This window comes from Camellia sinensis, chromosome 5 (genome assembly GCF_055761805.1).
Source record: "Camellia sinensis isolate YWXY chromosome 5, ASM5576180v1, whole genome shotgun sequence".
Taxonomy (NCBI): domain Eukaryota; kingdom Viridiplantae; phylum Streptophyta; class Magnoliopsida; order Ericales; family Theaceae; genus Camellia; species Camellia sinensis.
The window spans coordinates 176,981,446-177,003,137 of NC_138965.1; the positions used below are offsets into that span (position 1 = coordinate 176,981,446).

Here is a 21,692-nt window from a genome sequence, read left to right on the forward strand (position 1 = left end):
TAAGGCCCGACTAGAGCCCGAATGGGCCGGGCCGGGCTAAAATTACATCCCTAGGGAGAGTAGGCAACTCTATTTTTATTACTTGCTGGAAGCATTCTTGTGTTAGAAAGAGATTATTAAGCCTTCGTTTGGCAACTTGGGTTGGGTTGGGTTGGGTTGGGCTTGGGTTTATTTTAATCACAAAAAATCACATCAAACTTATAATCATTATATTTGTTCTTTCACAAAAGTCAAAAAAGCTAAAAAAAACTCGTTCCAAATGAGACTTTTTAGCCCTAGGCTAAAATAGTCAAAAAATCAAAAAGCTAACCCACTTCCCAAACGAACCCTAAGGCGAATTAGGCTCTAACCACCTAGTCCAATATCTACCTTTTAACCTTATAATTTAACGAATTAGTCAAGTCTTTTTCACACATTAACATATCTGTCAAGCAAAGCATACTTCAAATAATTCATGGCATGTAATTAACACACATATAAGTATATAAATCACATAAAAACCCATAATTACGGTAACCTTCAGATTTAACAAGTAATAAGGCGGGTGTTACAGTGTCAACATATGAGATTATAAATAAAATATAATAAAAAAAGAACACAATAAAAACGAATACTTTAATGAAATAGAATTTTAAAATAAAGAGTTTGATGGAGTGTGCAGATAAAAAAAAGATTAACTAAAATACGAAAGTAGCTTTTGTGTTATAATTTAACTCAAATTTTATTGAGTTTGAAGCGGATCCTTATAGACCATTTTGGACAAAGTAGGACCATCGAATCAACATACAAATCTATCCCTATTTTAAGAGTTATTTATACCAAAATTTTTAACGCCATCAAATTTGTGTTAGAGAATTACATTTTTAAACTTGTGAATTTATCTACATTGATGCGGTAAGAGAATTAAGCTCCATATGATTGGATGTGTAAAAAAATCATAAGTTGACACCTATCATATTTCATTATTGTGGGTTGAATTGTAAAATTTTTTGGGAATCTTAAGCATTTAAAAAAAAAAAATTACATTATAAATTGTGAGATATGAGTTATTGTTATTGTTATTTTTAACTTGAAGGACTGTTAAATGAATTGAGAGAAATTATTTAATAATCTCGAAGCACCACGTGGTCATACTCTAAGTTAATTACTAATTACTTAGCCTTATGTTATTCTCCTATTCTTAACATAAATTACGAGCTCTTACTTTTCTCTACCAATCAAAATTTTATGAAACACCACGTATTCATACTTCGAAAATACTAAATAATCACTCATCAATTGAACCTTTTTAATAATTTTATAAATTTAGATCCTCAACAAAATTTAATAGCACAATAAATTTAGGTCTTTTATTAAATGTTTGAATTTAAGCCATAAAAAGAAAGTATATAGTTATATTGTGTAATTAAATAATATAAAAATAAAACTAATACTTTTAAATAGTTGCACCAGATCGTGCTTGGCTACAATTTTTTTTATTTATTTAATTCAAATTTAACTCAAAATTTTAAAAGATTTAAAATCTCAATCAAATCCGATTTTATGAGTTAAATATTTTTTTCCCAAATCGTTAAAATCTTAGGCTGGCCTGCGGGGCCAATGCGCACCCCATACACTCCCCCTCCCTCCCTCCCTCTCTCTCTCTCTCTCTCTCTCTCTCTCTCTCTCTCTCTCTCTCTCTCTCCTTTTATTCAAATGCACTGTCTGTTTCTCCCACCTTACGGCAATTGGAGTAGCTGACTGGGCTTGTTGATTCTTGATTGGATACACCTACTACCCTTTTAAAATATCATGGTTTAATTTGAAAAAAATATATGAATATAATTCAATATTTAGCCTCCGTTTGAGAAGTAGGTTGATTTTTTGGCTTTTTGGCTATTTTAGCGTGGGCTTAAAAGCTTGGTTTGGGAAGGGCTTTTTGGCTTTTTGACTTTTTTGAATTTTTTTGTGAGAGAAGAATGTAATTATTATGGTTGGATGTGATGTTTTGTTTGTTATGGCTAAAATAGCCAAAAAAGTCCAAGAACCAACTTGCCAAACAGAGGCTATTATATGGATCGAATCTTAAAATTTGTTATTTAATTTCTCTTAATTTTTATAAGGTAAATTACCAATAGGTCCTAATAATTGGACTTAATTCCCATCCAGTCCTATTGAAAATATGTCTTGGTAAAATTATCGCTAAAAATATATGTCATTAAAAATTGACAATTAATGACTTTTTTTGTCATGATTTTTATAAATTACCACTAAAACTTATAATTAGTAATTTTTTTTTGATAAATTTTTTCTATAAGACTTATTAGACAATAAATTTATATATTAAGACACACACATAAATACACCTAATTTATATACCTGGCACATGTCAGGCCTGCTAGGCTTTGGGCATGGCTGGTTGGTATTTGACTTACTTCCTTTTTTTTTTTTTTTTTTTTCCCAGTGGTGGACTGGAAGGTTTTATTTGTTTATGACAGTGCTAGAGACCTCTAATAGTAGAGCTCTAACAAGAGCTCTAGTGATGGGACAATCTTAAAAAAAAAAAAAAAACATAGCAACAGTGTGATCGTGGATGGGGTTCACTGTCACATCATTAAACATTTTTTATTTGTTTATTTACTAATGTGTTTATTTATTTATTTTTAAAAAAGTTGGTTAAGATAATGAAGATATATTATGATCCTTTGGGGCTAAATTAGACCAAAAAAAGAAAAGAAAAAGAGAGCCATGATTGCATGATTGAACACATAACTTTCACGTGCTGCTAGTAATGTTGTTGAAATAATATAATTTTAAAAAGAAAAAAAAAACAGCCATTTAATTTAATAAAATAAAAGATCGTATCTCATTATTAACGACCACGTTAGGGAGTTGAAGTTTTTTGGTATGTCTAACAACGGAAGGGGCAAATATATGATCTCTTAGAGAAATGATGAAGAATCATGTTGGAATCTTTTGCAAGCGGGAAGCAATTATTTATTTTACGTGCAAATTGACAAGGTCTAAAAACAAATTTCTCACAATGTTTTATAATTCATTGATTTTTACTTTTTTATTTTTATTTTTTAAATTTGATTGATTTTTAATACTTGAATCACTATATATTGGAGTCAAATTTAAAATACATTTAAAGTTTAGAAATGAGTTTTAAGTGATTTTTGAAATTATATTGACTTCGCCTATTAAATTTTTTTTATTAATGATTATTATTGATTTTATATTTTCACCTTTTAAGTTTTACTTATAATCAAATAATCTTAATTTAAAAGAGGCAGATTGTAGCTAAACACCTCCTTTCCTTTTTTTTCCTTTTCATTACACCCTCCGTCCCATATTATTGGTCTATTTTACATTTTTTGAATGTCTTAAAATATTTGTCCATTTTAAAAAGTCAAAATATAAAATTTTAGAGAATTCCAAAATGACCCTTGAAAAATAATTATAAATATATTTAATGATGAGAATAAAAGGGGCAATATGGTAAATTAATATATTTTGATTTGGCTTCAAAACAATAATTGCATGTTTCACTAAAAAGTTAGAATCCCTAAAAGAAACCATTATTGTGGGATGGAGGGAGTATTTTATTTTTTATTTTTTTTATAACTCGATATGTTGGACCCGACTAATTCGGGAGACTAATCTAACTACCCACTTGGAGGGTCCCAATTGCTTTGTTTGGACTGACCCAAAAAATTATTTACACCTACAAGATTTCGAACCTAGGACGTTAGAGAAAGTACACCCCCAAACCCTACACCTTGACCATCAAGCCAACAACCCCTTCAAGTTTCCCTTGTCGTTAGGTATCTAAAATTATCCTCACAATCATCATTTCTTTGATCATAACTTGAGAGAATCTAAATCTTATTTTTATATGGGCATCTTCTTGCATTTTAAATTCACAATTAATAAAAAAAATTAAACGTAATAAAATTAAAAAAAGAAATATCATTTGATAAACTAATTAAAAAAGTGATTCCTTAGAGTGGAGAATCCACTCTTTAACTAAAACTTAAAGAAAAAATACAGAGTGTTGCTGGAGATGTTATAACACCATATGAAAAAATAGATTCAACTTAAAAAATGATTCTTTAAAGTAGATAACCTATTTCTTAACTATTTTTTTTTCTATTAAAAAATATGTATTATTGGAGTTTCTCTAACAAACCACATGATGAAGTAGAACAAATTCAACCAAGGATTGCATCATTCATGGAGCATTAATTATATAATTTATAGATGAGATATTTTATGATCTCAACCAACTTGTCACGTGAACTTCAATTCGCCCAAAATAAAATAAAATAATTTAAGTTTACTACAATTTTTTATTGAGCACATGAGTCCACCTTCCTGGTATTTTTTAATGCAATTCACATCTCACCAAGGCATTGCAAGCAAACTCTCCACTTCCAGCAATGGACTTCCTGACCTCTGCACTCTATCTTCTATTAGCGTTGACTTCAATTCGAGCCGTCTTTTCCTTACTAAGAGGAACCAAAAAATGTCCAAAGGTGCCTCCGGGACCGGTCCCATTCCCAGTGATCGAAAACCTCCTGAAACTCGGAGACAAGCCCAACCAGTCCCTAGCTGAGCTAGCGAAAACTCACGGACCCATCGTGAGTCTGAAACTCGGCCGAGTAACCGTAGTGGTGATATCTTCACCAGCCATGGCCAAAGAAGTCCTCCAAAAGCAAGATCTCGCCTTCTCCAACCGATCCATCCCCAACGCCCTCCACGCCCACGAGCAGTACAAATACTCGGTGGTTTGGTTACTGGTCTCGAACCGATGGCGGAGCCTCCAGAAAATCCTGAATTCCAACATATTTTCGGGCAACAGGCTCTGTTGGAACAATCTTCTATGTAAATAAAATAACTAGAAATAAATTCAAACAAAATAAATAAATAACATATCAGATTTATTTATTGAACCAAATTAAAATAAAGACTAAGTCGAGTGTGTGACACTCTGTCTTTAAGATAGATTCGCCCCGCTACGGTGCTTACGGTTGAGTGGCGTCTATCTTCCAGGATACAATGATCTTCACCAATTTGTAGTAGCACTCCAAAACAAATTGTTCGGCGAACCAAACCTGTGTTCTAACTCTCTGAATATTTATTCTTAAATTTAAAATGAAGAATAATGCACTAAAAGAAATTTGGACAGCAAAAACACAAAATTTGAGACTGTTTTTTTCATCCCCAAGACTGTTGGAAATACCATGTATTTATTGGCAAACTACAATAGACCCGAATAGGTGCAATATGGAAATGAGCACGTGCCCAATTGTTTTGAACATATTTGATTCAAATGAACAGGTGCACTTCTTAAGTCAAACAATTTTGACCGTTGCTGAGACCAAATTTTCAAGCAAATTAAAAAATGATCCGTTGGTTGTAACAATTTCAAAACTATTGGAATGCTTGGAATGCTTTTATTAAACTATTTAAATAGTTTAATCAATTTTAAGAAACCACTTAAGGAAACCAAAAATAAATTTATTTAAAATTAGATTCCCACAATAATTTTTATTGAAAAAATTCAAACGAATTTTGTTTAAAAAATTAATGTTAAACCCGAAAACGACGTCAACTTTGACGTTCCGTCTTCACTGTGTGACTTGGCACGCAGCAAGGAACACATCACCTCTTCGGACGCACCCCAAAAGACGTTTGGGGCCCACTCAATTTTGGCCTTAAAGTTGGCCCAAAATAAGCCATATAAAACACCATTTTTTTCCAACAATCCCCCACATGAATGGAATTTGATGGAGAGAAAATGCAACAATATGATCTAAATACAGAGAGTACAGAAATTGGAAATATTCTGCAAAGGATAGGTAGCTTTTGGCTTTGAACCTTTCCTTGTGAAACACTATCGGATTTACTAGCTAACCAGTGAATATGATGTCTTGAACTGTTCAGCCATTTGTGTAAACCAAGACAATAGAACTCACACATTATATCTCCAGTCACAGTTTAGTTCTCACTATTGTGTTCATTTTGGCCCTGAACAACCTGGTTTTTCATGAGTGCTCTAAGGACTTGTAGCCCTTCACAAATCTTATAGAACCGGCCCAGTTCATACTCACATAGGTGATTCTTATGAAGAGTATCCTGCCATACTCCACTAGGTTTACCTAGATATAAGAATAATTAAAATTTTACTTAACCTCAAACGCTACAGACATCACTATTTCATCAAAGAAATGGGTAGGAGTTAGACTCCCCAGTGATCCTTCTGAGTCATTCACAACTCGATTGTCCCTTTGAACCTAGATCTTGGGATCTCTAGTCAACTAGATTGGGTTTCCGTTGTGGTGACTCTTATTTAATAGGCTTAAGTCCCATTCCCATCGATGAATTCTTAACTAACTCTCTTGCTAACCCTTTGGTTAGTGGATCCGCTATGTTGTCTTTAGACTTAACATATTCTATGGAAATAATTCCATTAGAGAGTAGTTGTCTCACGGTGTTATGTCGGTGACGAATGTGTCGTGACTTACCGTTATACATATGACTCTGTGCTCTACCTATAGCTGATTGACTATCGCAATGTATGTATATAGCAGGCACCGGTTTTGGCCAAATTTGAATATCTTCAAGGAAGTGGCAAAGCCATTCTGCCTCTTCCCCAGCTTTATCTAAAGCTATGAATTCAGATTCCATAGTAGACCTAGCAATACAAGTCTATTTGGAAGATTTCCAAGATACAGCCACCCCACCAAGAGTAAAGACATACCCACTGGTGGACTTTGAGTCTCTAGTATCCGATATCCAATTTGCATCACAGTATCCTTCAAGTACTGCTGGATATCTAGTATAATTCAGTCCAATGTTACGAGTGAATCGGAGATATCTTAGAACCCTTATAATTGCTTTCCAGTGTTCTACTCCCGGATTACTCGTATATCTACTTAATTTGCTTACTGCATAAGCTATATCTGGGCGAGTGCAGTTCATCAAGTACATTAAGCTTCCGATAATTTGGGCATACTCTAATTGAGAAATACTTTCTTGTACATTCTTAGATAGAAACAAATTAACATCTACAGGTGTTCTAGCAAGATGATCATCATCTTTGCTGAATTTGTCCAGTATTTTCTCAATGTAATGAGATTGTGACAAAGCATATCCTTCTGATGTTTTGGTAATTTTCATACTAAGAATTACATCAGCAATGCCCATGTCCTTCATGTCAAAATGTTTATTCAATATTTTCTTGGTAGTTTTAATCATGTCATTATTACTACCTATGATGAGCATATCATCTACATAAAGACATACAATGACATAACCTTTGTGTGTGTTTTTAATGTAAACACATTTGTCACACTCATTAATTTTGAATTCATTTGGCATCATTGCCTTGTTAAATTTCTCATGCCATTGCTTTGACGCTTGTTTTAAACCATATAATGATTTAACCAATTTACACACTTTTTTTTCTTTTCGTGGAACGGAAAAACCTTCTGGTTGTTCTATATAAATTTCTTCATTTAACTCACCATTTAAGAAAGTAGTTTTTACATCCATTTGATGAATTTCTAGATTGCATAGAGATGCAATGGCAATTAGCATTCTAATGGATGTTATTCTAGTAACCGGTGAGTATGTGTCAAAGTAATCAAGACCTTCTTTTTGTCTAAATCCTTTGACTACAAGTTTTGCTTTGTATTTGTCAATTGATCCATCCGCTTTCAATTTTCTTTTGAAAATCCACTTGTACCCAAGAGGTTTACAACCTGGTGGCAAATCCACCAATTCCCAAGTGTGATTTTGCAAGATGGATTCAACTTCATTGTTGACAGCTTCTTTCCATAAAGGAGCTTCAGGACTGGACATAGCCTCTTTAAAAGTTAAAGGCTTATTTTCTAACAAAAATGTTAGAAAATTTGGACCAAAAGATTTTGAGGTTCTAGCACATTTACTACGCCTAGATTCTTCTTCCTCATTTTGGTCTAACTCCTGCTCTTGATCATGTTCTTGACCCTGACTAGTAATAACATCATGAGATCTTTCATTGTTACTAGTTTCCTGTCCAGTCTTATTTGGAAATACATGTTCAAAGAATGATGTATTTTGAGACTCAATAATAGTATTTACATGCATTTCGGAATACTCTGATTTATAAATCAAAAACCGATATGCACTACTATTCTTCGCATAACCAATGAAAATATCTTAGGATCTATCTTAGTCTTTTTAGGACTAAGAATAGCCACTTTAGGCAAACACCCCCACACTTTTAAGTATTTGTAAGATGGTACTCTTCTATGCCATAATTCGTAAGGTGTTTGATTCACTTTCTTTCGGGGTACTCTATTAAGTATATAATTAGCAGAAAGTATTGCTTCTCCCCACAAGTTCTGAGGTAATCCAGAACTGATTAACATAGTATTCATCATTTCTTTTAAAGTCCTATTTTTCTTTTCAACAATTCCATTTTGCTGAGGTGAGTAAGGAGCGGTGGTTTGATGAATTATTCCATGTTCTTTACAAAATTCACTAAAAGGTGATTCATATCCACCACCTTTATCACTTCTAAGTTTCTTGATTTTCTTACCAAGTTGATTTTCAACTTCATTCTTATATTGAATGAAAGTTTCCAAAGTTTCATCATTGGTTCGAATTAAATAAACATTACTATATCTAGTACAGTCATCTATAAAAGAGATAAAATATTTTTTCCCACCTCTAGTTTGAATTGATTTAAAATCACAAATGTCACTATGAATTAATTCAAGTGGTTCCGTACTTCTTTCAATTGAATGAAAAGGAGTTTTAGATAATTTTTCCTTAACACAAATTTCACATTTATGATTTGAATCAATGTCAAATTTAGGTAAACATTCCATATTAATTAATCTATGCAAAGATCCATAATTAACATGTTCTAGTCTACCATGCCATAAATTTGAAGACTCAAGCAAGTAAGAAAAAGATGTAGTATTATTAATAACTGAGGGTACAACAGTCATTACATTTAACTTGAAAAGGCCATCAGACATGTAACCTTTTCCTACATACATCCCATTATTAGTAAGTACAAATTTATCACTCTCAAATACTAGCCTAAACCCATTCTTACTCAACAAAGATCCGGAAACAAGATTCTTGCGAATGTCCGGTACATGCAGCACATTGTTGAGAGTGAGTTCCTTTCCTGATGTCATCTTGAGTACAATCTTTCCTTGTCCTTCAACTTTGGAAGTTGAGGAGTTGCCCATAAAAAGTTTTTCACCATTGTCTACTGAAGAATAAGATGTGAACATCTTTTTGTTGGCACAAATATGGCGAGTAGCACCAGTGTCCACCCACCATTCTTTAGGATTTCTGACAAGATTTTCCTCGGAAACAACTGCAGAAAGATTGATATCATCTACACCGTTGGAAATATTATCCACTTCGGTCATATGGCTTGAGCAGGCTTCTTGCTTGTTCTTCTTTTGCTTTTGCCTTTGCTACGACAATTATTGGCCCGATGTCCCTCTTTATCATAGATGTAACATTTGCCATTAAACTTGTACTTTTTATTTTCCCCCACTTTAGAGCCTTGTGATGAATTTTCTCCAGAAGACTTTCGTTTCTTGGTTTTTGAAGCATGTTCCACCACATTTGGCTTAGACTCCATAGGATGCTTACCAGCCCGTTTTTTAGAATTGCGGTTGTCCTCCTCAATTCTCAAACACACAATTAATTCGTCCATAGAAATTTCTTTGCGCTTGTGTTCGAGGTAGTTCTTGAATTCCTTCCAGCCTTTTGGTTATTTTTCAATTAAGGCTGCAACTTGGAAGGATTCACTGAGTGACATGCCTTCTGCGTGAATGTCATGCAGAATGAGTTGGAAATCTTGAGCTTGGCTGATCACAATTTTTGAATCAACCATTACAAAATCCAAAAATCTGCTAACCACAAATTTCTTTGAGCCAGCATTTTCCGTTTTGTACTTTTTCTCCAACGATTCCCAAAGTTCATTTGCTGTCTTGATTGGAGTGTAGACGTAGTATAATGTGTTGTCAAGTCCGTTCAAGATGTAGTTCTGGCAAAGGAAATCGACAAGTTTCCAAGCATCAACCGCAGCAACCACTTGTCGGTTGGTTTTATCCTCTTTCAGGATAGGAGCATCTTCACGGAGGAAACGAGCCAGGTTCAGAGTTGTAAGATAGAACAACATTTTCTGTTTCCATCTTTTAAAGTTAGTTCCTGAGAACTTTTCTGGCTTCTCTCTATGATTTATTGGTACTGTCACCACAGGAGAGGGGATTGGCGTCATTGCAGCCACCACAGTAGTACTTGTTTGGGCATTAGTTTCAGTAGTCGTCAATTCTAATTTATAAAACAAAATTATAATTAGAATTTACATTACACAGAAAATTAAATCAAGTTCACAGAATTAAATTCTGTAAAAATAAAAGAAACAAGAATGTAACTTTTATTTTCCAATTAATTTGGAAATAAAATAAAATTTTATTTAAGCAAATTAATTCCACACAGAAAATTAAATTATGTAAAATAAAAGAAATAAGAATATAACTTTTATTTTTCAATTAATTTGGAAATAAAATAAAATTTTATTTAACCAAATTAATTCCACACAAGAAATCAAATTCTGTAAAATAAAAGAAATAAGAATATAACTTTTATTTTTCAATTAATTTGGAAATAAAATAAAATTTTATTTAACCAAAATAATTTCACACAGAAACTTAAATTTCTTGTAACACCCCAATAATTAAAATACTGAAACAGAATTTAAGTAATGAAAACTCAGAAAATAATTTCTAAAACCCAAAATTAATTTCTGAAAAAATTCCACAAAAATATATTCTGAATTGTTAATGACACCAGTATCGTACTACTAGTTGTCAAAGAAAAGAGACAATATATTACTACTATCTGTCAAATAGCATATAATCACTATTTGTTTTTTCAACCAGAATATTATTTTGTAAATTCATAGAAAATGATTTTCTTAAAAGAAGAAAGAGAAAAGGAAACAAACGAAAAAATTATGTAAACAAAATAAATTCGGATTTGTCTTAAGATTGTTGGAACAATCTTCTGTGTAAATAAAATAACTAGAAATAAATTCAAACAAAATAAATAAATAACATACCAGATTTATTTATCGAACCGAATTAAAATTAAGACCAAATCGAGTGTGTGACACTCTGTCCTTAAGACAGATTCGCCCCGCCACGGTGCTTACGGTTAAGTGGCGTCTATCTCCCAGGATACAATGATCTTCACCAATTTGTAGTAGCACTCCAAAACAAATTGTTCGGCGAACCAAACCTGTGTTCTAACTCTCTGAATATTTATTCTTAAATCTAAAATGAAGAATAATGCACTAAAAGAAATTTGGACAGCAAAAACACAAAATTTGAGACAGTTTTTTTCATCTCCAAGACTGTTGGAAATACCATGTATTTATAGGCAACTACAATAGACCCGAATAGGTGCAATATGGAAATGAGTAGGTGCCCAATTGTTTTGAATATATTTGATTCAAATGAACAGGTGCACTTCTTAAGTCAAACAATTTTGACCGTTGCTGAGACCAAATTTTCAAACAAATTAAAAAATGATCCGTTGGTTGTAACAGTTTCAAAACGGTTGGAATGCTTGGAATGCTTTTATTAAACTATTTAAATAGTTTAATCAATTTTAGGAAACCACTTAAGGAAATCAAAAATAAATTTATTTAAAATTAGATTCTCACAATAATTTTTATTGAAAAAATTCAAACGAATTTTTTTCTAAAAAATTAATGTTAAACTCGAAAACGACGTCAATTTTTCATTCACTCATAAATGGTTTTGACGTTTCGTCTTCACCGTGTGACTTCACACGCGACAAGGAACACATCACCTCTTCGGACCCACCCTAAAAGACGTTTGGGGCCCACTCAATTTTGGCCTCAAAATTGACCCAAAATAAGCCATATAAAACACCATTTTTTCCAACAGGCTTGACGCCACCCAAGAGTTGTGGCGGTGGAAGGTGGCGGAGCTGGTGGAGTACGCCCAAAAATGTAGCGAAGAGGGTGTTGCGATGAATATTGGGAGAGCTGGTTTTAGGACGATGAATGTGTTGTCGAATACTATTTTTTCGAAGGATTTGGCGGACCCGAGGGAGGATACGGGGAAGGAGTTTTAGGAGTTGGTGTGGAATATAATGGTGGAGGCTGGGAAGCCCAACTTGGTGGATTTTTTTCCCCGGGTGGCCAAGATGGATCCGCAAGGGATAAGGCGGCGGATGACGGACTACTTTGGGAGTGTGCTTGAGCTTTTTGGGGGATTGATTGATCGGAGGTTGGAGGTGAGGAGATTCAGGAAGAGTCTGGAAGAAAATGATGTCATCGATATGAGATTGACAGAGTTCATATTGAGCGCTTGTGCTTTGTATGTGCTTTTCACCATTTTACTTTTTTATCTTTTTTTTTTATTTTTTATTTTTGTTGAATTGAGAAATGTTATATGGCTGTCATTTGTTTTGTTTTCTTTTGTTCTTTTTTTTTTTAAATTTATTTATATTAATTTATATTGAAATATGATGTAAAAAAATATAAGTATTTATAAAAAATATATTTTGTAATAATAAATTTATTTTTTGAAATTAGAGCATGGTTTACTAGTAAATATGTCCGATCCATAAGGCTCATAATTGCACCTTCCCTTTTTTATGAGAACTCATTAATTAAGAGGACTACTTAGATACCGTTGAATAAAGTTAAAAATTAAAAATTAAATACTAAAAATTAAGTATTAAAAATTAAATATTGAATTTTTTAAATTAAAAATTTATTTTGATAACAATTTAAGTGTTGAATTAAAGATAAATTGTTTGATATATATATATATATATATATGTGTGTGTGTGTGTGTGTAAATTTAAAATTTATTATTTTCAAATTATATATTTTAATTTTTATATTGTAATGGTGGTGGTATGATAGTGATGGTGATGGTGGTGGTGGTGGTAGTGTTGATAATGGTAGTGTTGATGGTGGTGGTAGTAGCGGTAGCAATGATAGTGATAGTAAAATGATGGTGGTACTTATGAAAACAATGGCGATGATTGTGGTGGTATAGTGGTAGTGGTGGGGCGGTGACAGTGGTGATAGCAACGGTGATGGTGGTCCGATGGTGATGGTGAGAGTGGTGGTGATAGTATGGTAACATTAGTAAGATTTTAGTAGTTGTTTGGGATCACCTAAAAAATACAAAAAGTCACTACAAAAGTAAAAAAATTTATATTATTCACAATTTTTGGACGGGAAACTGGGGCTGATCAGTCAGAGGGCAAAAAGACAGAATTGTCCCTTGTTTGCCCCCTTTCAACATTGCAACTCACGTGTGAAAAAAAGAAAAGAAAAAAGGGTCCAACACAGTGCATTGACTAAGTACCTTCACTGACATGTACAGAAAACATGTCAGTGCACAGAAGGGTAGTTCAGTAATTTTGGTATTTTGTACAATATTTTATTACACATTTTTTCATAAAAAGTTAAAAAGTTATCTCAAACAACCATCTTTTTTTCCTCTACATTTTTAGACAAAAAGTCAAAAAGTTCACTATATGGTTCATCCCAAATAACTCCTTAGTCTAAAAAAAGTTTTTCGCCTTTTGAAAGTAGAAAACATTTGTTATCCATATAGACAATTTTTTTTGTTAATTATGAAAAATATTTTTCCTTATTTTGCATTTTTTGTTATATTAAAACCCCAAAAAATTATTTTCCGCATAACCAAAGAAGCATTACATGTTTCGCCAAAGTAATTTGAAAAATGATAGACAAGATTACACTAAGTAGACGTTTGACATGCCCTAAAAAAGTATACTTTTTTTTTTTTTTGCATACATACCCTTATTTATCAACATTTTCTCTCTACTTTTCCACCCATTTTCTCTACTTTTATACACATTTTTTTAATTTATTTATAAAAAGTTAAAAAGTACACTTATTTAGAATATCTCAAACAATCCTAAAAGAGTGTCTTATCATGCCAAATAAGCTCTTTTGCAAAATTGTTCCATTAATTAATTGACTTAGTTTTGAGCTGTAATCTAATTCATGTACAAAGTCTATTATAGGATCTATTTGCAGCGGGAACAGAAACTACTTCAAGTACATTGGAATGGGCAATGGCAGAGCTATTACGCAATCCAGAGACTCTAAAAAATGCCAAAGTCGAACTTGAACAAATAGTTGGCAAAGGCAAACTAATATCAGAATCTGATATTCCACACCTACCGTACTTGAGTGCAATTGTGAAGGAAACCTTGAGGATGCATCCAGCAGTTCCCTTCTTAATTCCTCGTGAAGTTGACTCAGAAGAGCAAGTTTGCGACTACACAATCCCAAATGGGACACAAGTGCTAGTAAACGCTTGGGCTATTGGCCGCGGCCAAAGCATATGGCCGAAACCCGACTCATTCATGCCAGAGAGGTTCATGGACTCAAAGATTGATGTTTGAGGCTGTGATTTTGAGCTAATTCCATTTGGTGCAGGTCGAAGAATATGTCCCGAGCTGCCATTGGCAATAAGGATGATTCCAATGATGTTGGGTTCACTCATAAACTTGTTTGATTGGAAGCTTCAAGGTGGGATTGAACCAAAGGACTTGGACATGAAGGAAAAGTTTGGCATCACATTACAGAAGGCTCAACCTCTTCTCGCTATTCCAATCGGTGGTTGACAACGTGTTTTTCTCCTTTTTAATACTAATAATATTATGTTGATCACATTTTCTTATCATCTTTCCTTTACCATCTCATATGTCATTACTGAAGGGGCTGAATATGAAATAGGTCGGATCCAAGCCTTGGGCCGGTCCAATCCAATAAAGCCCAAGTTCAAATGGATTAGATGAATATATGGGCAAGCCAATTGAGTCCAACTCCATGATCAATAGTCTACCCAAGTCCTCAAGCACTTGGACCCAACCCGCAGTGGAAAGGTTAATCCAGCTGCAATGCTGGGCTAGGCCGAGTTGCAGGATTGAACCTTTGGGTTAAACAGAAATGGGTCGAGCCCATACAAGGATATCTGAATGGATCAGCCCATCTCTATGAATGACCTAGTAAAAGGCCGAGACAAGGCATAATGATGCCGAGCTGAGACACAACGGTATCGGGCCGAGGAAACCTCGCAAGGAAACGTGGAAGTTGTGCATGTGTGCATGTGCAAGTTGCCACCTCAGCTGGTCCCCTACACCTAAAATCAAGGAAGTTGTTGAACCAAAGGAATGTGGTTTGCTATCAGCATGACTACAATGAGTATATGCATTCAATGATAACTACCAAGTGGTCCCCCATCTTGAGCAATGCAAAAAGGACACTTGGCAGCATCTAAGCTCCATGAAACCACCTTGAGAAGCAAGCACGGAACACTATATATACAACATGAACTTCACATTGAAGGTAATTGAAAATGGAACTGAACTATTCCAAGCAAAACCACACTTAGATATAAACTCAATATACACTTCTTCTCTGATCACTAATTCCCACACCGGAGGGGTTATCCGGCCAACCTCGGCCGGGCAGCTCTAACGGTGCTTCTTGTGGCAGGAACCTCAGTCCCTGGATAGTCCAACCGAGAGCGGAGCCCCGATTCACTTTTATCTAGTGCGGAATCCGGTACGCACAATTGGTACGGTGAATGTGGATCACTTCATCTCTAAGCTCTGCACTCAGTTCCGGCGATGGGGATTGAGGACATTCCTCCTTCGACACATACTCCACAAACGGAGAAGACGAAGGACAAAGGTTTGGCGCTCCCAACAATCCTGGAGGAACAAATTGGAAACAATAATCGAACCCTTGAATCCGTCGAGCATCGATTACCCTTCGTTGGAGGTTCTTCTCATCACTTTCTCCTGGAAAAGGATTACAGGGATCGAATCATAGACTCCATGGGGATGGAGATATAGGAGCTGAAAGCCCAACTTAAAAGGGTGCTGGGTGATCCGACGGAAAAAAGGACGGAAGCAGAGTCCTCTCATTTGCAACGAAGGAGCTCATCCAGAGAGCTACCAGTGAAAAAATTTCCCAGAAATGAGTTTGGGCAACGAAGCCAACCTATCCCGGTACAGAGTGAAGCGGCAAGTAGCCACACCCGTGGGTCACGCCGGAGAAGGGCCAAGAGGCAAAAGACAATTAGCCAACAGACTAAATACCCTCCTCAGGACCTTCGTACTTGGTTGATTGGCAATAGGCAGAACGAGCAACATCGAGATCACCTGGACCGTACTATTCACCAGAGAGAACACCGAGCGCTGGATAGGCTCGTCTCCTTGCCATTCTCCCCGGAGATTGAGGCCATGAGACCTCCAAAGAAGTTCACCCCACCAAAGTTCACTTCATACGATGGGAAGTCGGGCCCGCTGACACATATTAGCCATTACAAACAAATGATGACCCTATGGAGCCGAGATAAAGCACTGATGTGCATAGTCTTCCCATCCAGCTTGGGAGAAACTGGACTCCGATGGTTCGATCGACTCCCCGCTGGATCGATCCGTAGCTGGAAGTAACTCTCCGAAGAGTTCCTAGCCAGGTTCGTCTCCAACACTAAGATTCCGAAAGAGCCGAATACACTGTTCGGCCTTCGAAAGGAGTAGGAAGAAACATTGCGCAGTTATGCTAGGAGGTACTGGGAAGAATACAATGATCTAGAGGAAAATGTGTGTAGTGAACAGATGGCCGTCTTGTCTTTCAAACATGGCTTGCGCCCAAAAAGTAAGTTAAGACAATCACTTACCAAGCGCCCGGCCACAACATTAAAAGACTTGCATGCCAAGATTGAGCAATATGCTCGCCTCGAAGATGATCAGATCCCCATCGAGGTAGCGTCAGTAGAACAAACAGCTCGGCACAAGAAGAGAACAGATCGATGAGAGCATAGAGGGATCGTAGTGAATGAAGTGGATAAGTCCAAATCCCACGAAGCCGTCATGACTGTGTTCAAAGAGCCAATCTATCGAATCCTGGAAAAGATCAAGAGAGAGCCCTTCTTTGTTTGGCCACCAAAAATGTTGGGAGATCTGGCTCAGCGCAATCAGAAGCTCGGATGCACTTACCATCAAGATAGGGGGCACATGACTCAGAACTGCAGGGCACTGAAACAACACTTGGAAGACTTAGTGGCAGCTGGGCATCTCCGGAATTACATTGATCAGGATAAGGAAGTGACCGAACCAGGGAACCCACCACCAGAACCGAATATTGAGCATCCACCTCGGCAGATAATAAATGTGATCCATGGAACAGGGACTCAGGAACCTGAGAAGGCACTGAGAGAAGAGATTGCTAAGGCTGTGCAAATCCAAAAAGTCATGTTGGTGGAGCCTTCATCGAAAAAGGTACGCGCGGCATCCAAATTCCCCTTGTGCACTGTTTCATTTACTAGAAAAGATTTAGAAGGCATACAGCACCCACATACTGATGCATTAATTATAACTGTGGGAATTGGGAAACGATTTGATGTAAAACGAGTCATGGTAGATCAAGGTAGTACAACAGACATTGTCTTATGACGTGTTCAGAAAGCTTGGTCTCTCCGAGCAGCACCTCACCCCAGCGGCAGCCCCGTTGGTCGGCTTCAATTCACAGCCAGAATGGCCGCTTGGCAGAATAGTGTTGCTAGTTGTGACAGGAACCAAAACCCTCCAGATAGAGTTTCTAGTTATTAATACACCATCTCCTTACAACGCCATACTGGGTTGTCCATAGATCCATCAAATGGAGGCGGTCCCTTCAACCTACCACCAGCTCATCCGTTTCCCAATGGAACACGGAGTAGAGCAGATCTCAGGGGATCAAGTTGCGTCCAAACATTGCTTCATGACAGCATTAAAGGCAAAGCAGCTTTACAATCGGGTACAGATGGTAGAAGTGGTCGAATAGCTAGTCCTGGTAGATGTAGGGGGAGCCCTAGAGGAAAAGATAGTAGAAGATTTGGAGAGAGTCCTAGTAAAAGAGGATGATCCATAAAAGTACTTCCTTATCGGTACCTCGTTAGGCGCTGATGAGAAACTTCAACTGCTGGAACTGCTGAGGGAAAATATGGAGGTATTCGCATGGTCAGCATATGATACTCCAGGGTTGGACCCAGAATTTGCTTGCCACAAGCTCAACATCAACCCTTTAGCTCAGCCCATTGTGTAGAAAAGTCGGAGATCCTCAGTTGAGCACACTGAAGCAGTAATTGCCGAAGTTGAAAAACTCCTGGCATCAGGAGCAATCAAAGATGTTTAGTACCCGCAATGGCTGTCTAACATAATTGTAGTCAAGAAGAAGAACGGATAGTGGAGAGTTTGCGTTGACTTCACTTGCTTGAACAAAGCCTGCCCCAAAGATAGCTTTCCGCTACCTCGCATTGATCAACTAGTGGACTCAATAGCAGGGCATGAGTGCATGAGCTTTCTAGATGCTTATAGCGGCTATCATCAGATACCACTGTTCGGTCCGGATCAGGAAAAGACAACATTTATCACTCTGAGAGGAACTTACTGCTACGAAGTGATGTCGTTCGGCCTCAAGAACGTTGGAGCAACCTTCCAGCGGATGGTTACTCGGATGTTCAAGGACCAACTTGGGAAAACCATGGAAGCATATATAGATGATATGGTAGTAAAGAGCAAGTTCACTACAGACCATCTTACAGATTTGAGAGAAGTTTTTGGCATCTTGAAAAACCATCAGCTTTGCCTCAATGCCTCGAAATGCGCTTTCGAGGTAGGAACAGGGAAGTTTTTGGGATATATGGTCACTTACAGAGGAATCAAAGCAAATCTGGACCAAATCAAAGCAATACAAGATCTTGAAGTACCAACAAAGGCTAAAGAGCTGCAGAAACTGGCCGGAATGGTGGCCGCGCTAAATCGGTTCATCAGCAAATCTTTAGATCGAATGAAGCCCTTCTTCCAGCTTTTGAGGAAAAGGGCAGCGTTTGAATGGAGTAGCGAATGTACCGAAGCACTGAAAAGTCTCAAAAAATACCTCAGCACACCACCTCTTCTGTCCACACCAGAACCATGAGAGGAGCTGTACCTCTATCTAGTAGTCTCAGATCATGCCGTAAGCGCAGTATTAGTTCGAGAAGTGAACAAGGAATAGAGACCGGTATACTATGTCAGCAAAACTTTATTAGATGTCGAGACACGGTATCTACCCATGGAAAAGTTAGCTTACACGCTGCTTATCACCTCGAGGAAGTTACAACATTACTTCCAGGGGCATACCATCAATGTCCTCATTGAATTCCCCCTCAGATCTGTATTCAGCCGGGCTGATTTCTCCGGCAGAACAGCAAAATGGGTAGTAGAACTTGGTGAGTTTGACATTCGGTATTAACCCAGGACATCAATTAAGGCCCAGGTCTTAGTAGATTTCATCGCAGAATTTGCTCCCACCCAGAGTACCGAACCGGGGAATCCTAGTTTGGCACAGGTGCTACGCATCACCGAACAAGGAAAGCCCTGCGCTTTGGAAGCCTGGAAACTCTTCATTGGAAACATCTGGTAGCTCTATGTTGACGGGTCGTCCAATAATTGAGGCTCGGGGGCAGGAGTAGTACTTATCTCACTAGAAGGATTTATCTGGGAACAGGCTCTCAGGCTGGGTTAGAGGGCTTCGAACAACGAGGCAGAGTATGAAGCGTTGTTGGCTGGCTTACGCAGTGCCGAACACTTCAGTGTAGAATAGCTTCTTGTTTTCAGCGATTCACAGCTAGTGGTAAACCAGCTTTCTAGGGTCTATGAAACACGGGATGAAAGAATGGCCATGTACGCAGGCAAGGCCAAAGAGTTACTCAAAAAGTTTCAATCCATACGAGTGGAACGAAGTAGTCAGGACAAAAATAGCCATGCTGATGCTCTGGCTTGTCTCGGCTCATCAGTGGATAGCAAAGATGCCAGAAAAGTTTGGGTTGAGTTCGTGCCAGAACCAAGCATTGCATCTCCAGTCCTCTGCAGCAGTGTAGAGCCGAGCTGGATGGATCCAATACTTGCTTTTCTAAAATCTGGTACTCTCCTCGAAGAAAAAAAGGAAGCCAACAAAGTCAGACATAAGTCAGCTCAATTTTGGATCTCACCATCCCGGAAGCTGTACAAACGCTCCTATCTTTGCCCTTATCTTCTATGTGTGCATTCAAATCTGGTCGAGAATGTTCTCTACGAAATTCACGATGGGATTTGTGGATGCCACGCTGACGGAAGGTCACTGGCGCACCGAGCCCTCACTCACGGGTACTGGTGGCCACGGATGCAACAAGATGCGCAGCAATACGTACAGAAGTGTGATAAATGTTAGAGGTTTGCTCCATTCATTCATCAGCCAGCCAAAACTCTCACCCTACTCACCAGCCCATGGCCCTTTGCCCAATGGGGTCTGGATATTGTCGGACAATTGGCGCGAGGCACTGGGAACAGGTGATTCTTCATTGCTGCAACCGACTATTTTACTAAGTGGGTCGAAGTCGAGGCATTGACAAATATCAAAGAAGCAAATACAAAGTAGTTTGTCACGAGAAACGTGGTGGTGCGTTTTGGCATCCCGCGGGTACTGATTGCGGACAATGGAACGCAATTTGATGGTAAGATCTTTAGAAAGTTTTGTGCCGACCTCAGGATCGAGTATAGAAACTCTTCTCCAGGGTACCCGCAAAGCAATGGACATGTAGAAGCGTCAAACAAAACCATCATCAACGGAGTAAAAAAATGGCATGAGCATGCGAAAGGAAAATGGGTTGAGGAGTTACCCCACGTGTTATGGGCATACCGAGCCACGGCACAGCGCTCAACGGGGGAAACACCTTACTCCCTAACTTATGGAATGGAGGCCGTCATCCCACTCGAAGTAGGTCTCCTAACCCTTCGGTCTGAATTGTTTGAGAACACCAGTAATGAGGAAGCTATTGCATAAGCACTGGATATGGCAGAGGGCCGAAGAGAAGTAGCACTGATTAGACTTGTAGCGTACTAGCAACAACTCATCAAGAGTTTCAACCAAAAAGTTTTCCCAAGGCAATTTACACCAAGAGAACTGGTTTTGAGGAAAGTTATGGATCACAAAAGGGTGCTTGGCGAGGGCAAACTTGGGCCTAACTGGGAGGGTCCGTACAAAGTCACAGTTGTTGTTGGAAATGGAGCTTACTACCTAGAGGATTTGAAGGGCAGAGCTATACCTCGGCCTTGGAATGTGGCAAATCTCAAGAAATACTATCAATAGAATTATCCCCCAACTTCTCTATCAGAATGTAAAAGCAATTGTCTGTTGACCAATGCAAATGCGTCTCCACTTCTCTCAAATTTATCAAATTCTTGTAATTAGCTTTGGTTCTTACCAAACGAAATTAGCTTTGATGTTTATCAAACGAAATTAGCTTTGGTTCTTACCAAACAAAATTAGCTTTGATGTTTATCAAACAGAATTAGCTTTGGTTCTTACCAAACGAAATTAGCTTTGATGTTTATCAAACGGAATTAGCTTTGGTTCTCACCAAATGGAATTAGCTTTAATGTTTATCAAACGGAATTAACTTTGGTCTTAACCCAAATGGCTTAGTTTCAGAATGACTGAACGGAATTTAAATTTGGTTAGCACTCAAACATGCTAAATGGTATTGCTTGGTGGAATAATGTTTGGTAACTAAATTGGACTTTAGCAAAGTGGAATT

At 37.2% G+C, this 21,692-nt stretch overlaps 1 protein-coding gene and 1 pseudogene across 1 annotated transcript; both read left to right on the forward strand.

The window, feature by feature from the left end:
• The first annotated feature begins 4,282 nt into the window (after window positions 1-4,282).
• Window positions 4,283-14,709, forward strand: LOC114323867 (geraniol 8-hydroxylase pseudogene; annotated as a pseudogene).
• A 5,083-nt stretch (window positions 14,710-19,792) lies between these two features.
• LOC145791884 (uncharacterized) lies at window positions 19,793-20,326 on the forward strand. The gene has a single exon (XM_082872345.1). The coding sequence runs from the start codon at window positions 19,793-19,795 to the stop codon at window positions 20,324-20,326; it is 534 nt and encodes a 177-aa protein (XP_082728471.1).
• Window positions 20,327-21,692: the final 1,366 nt, after the last annotated feature.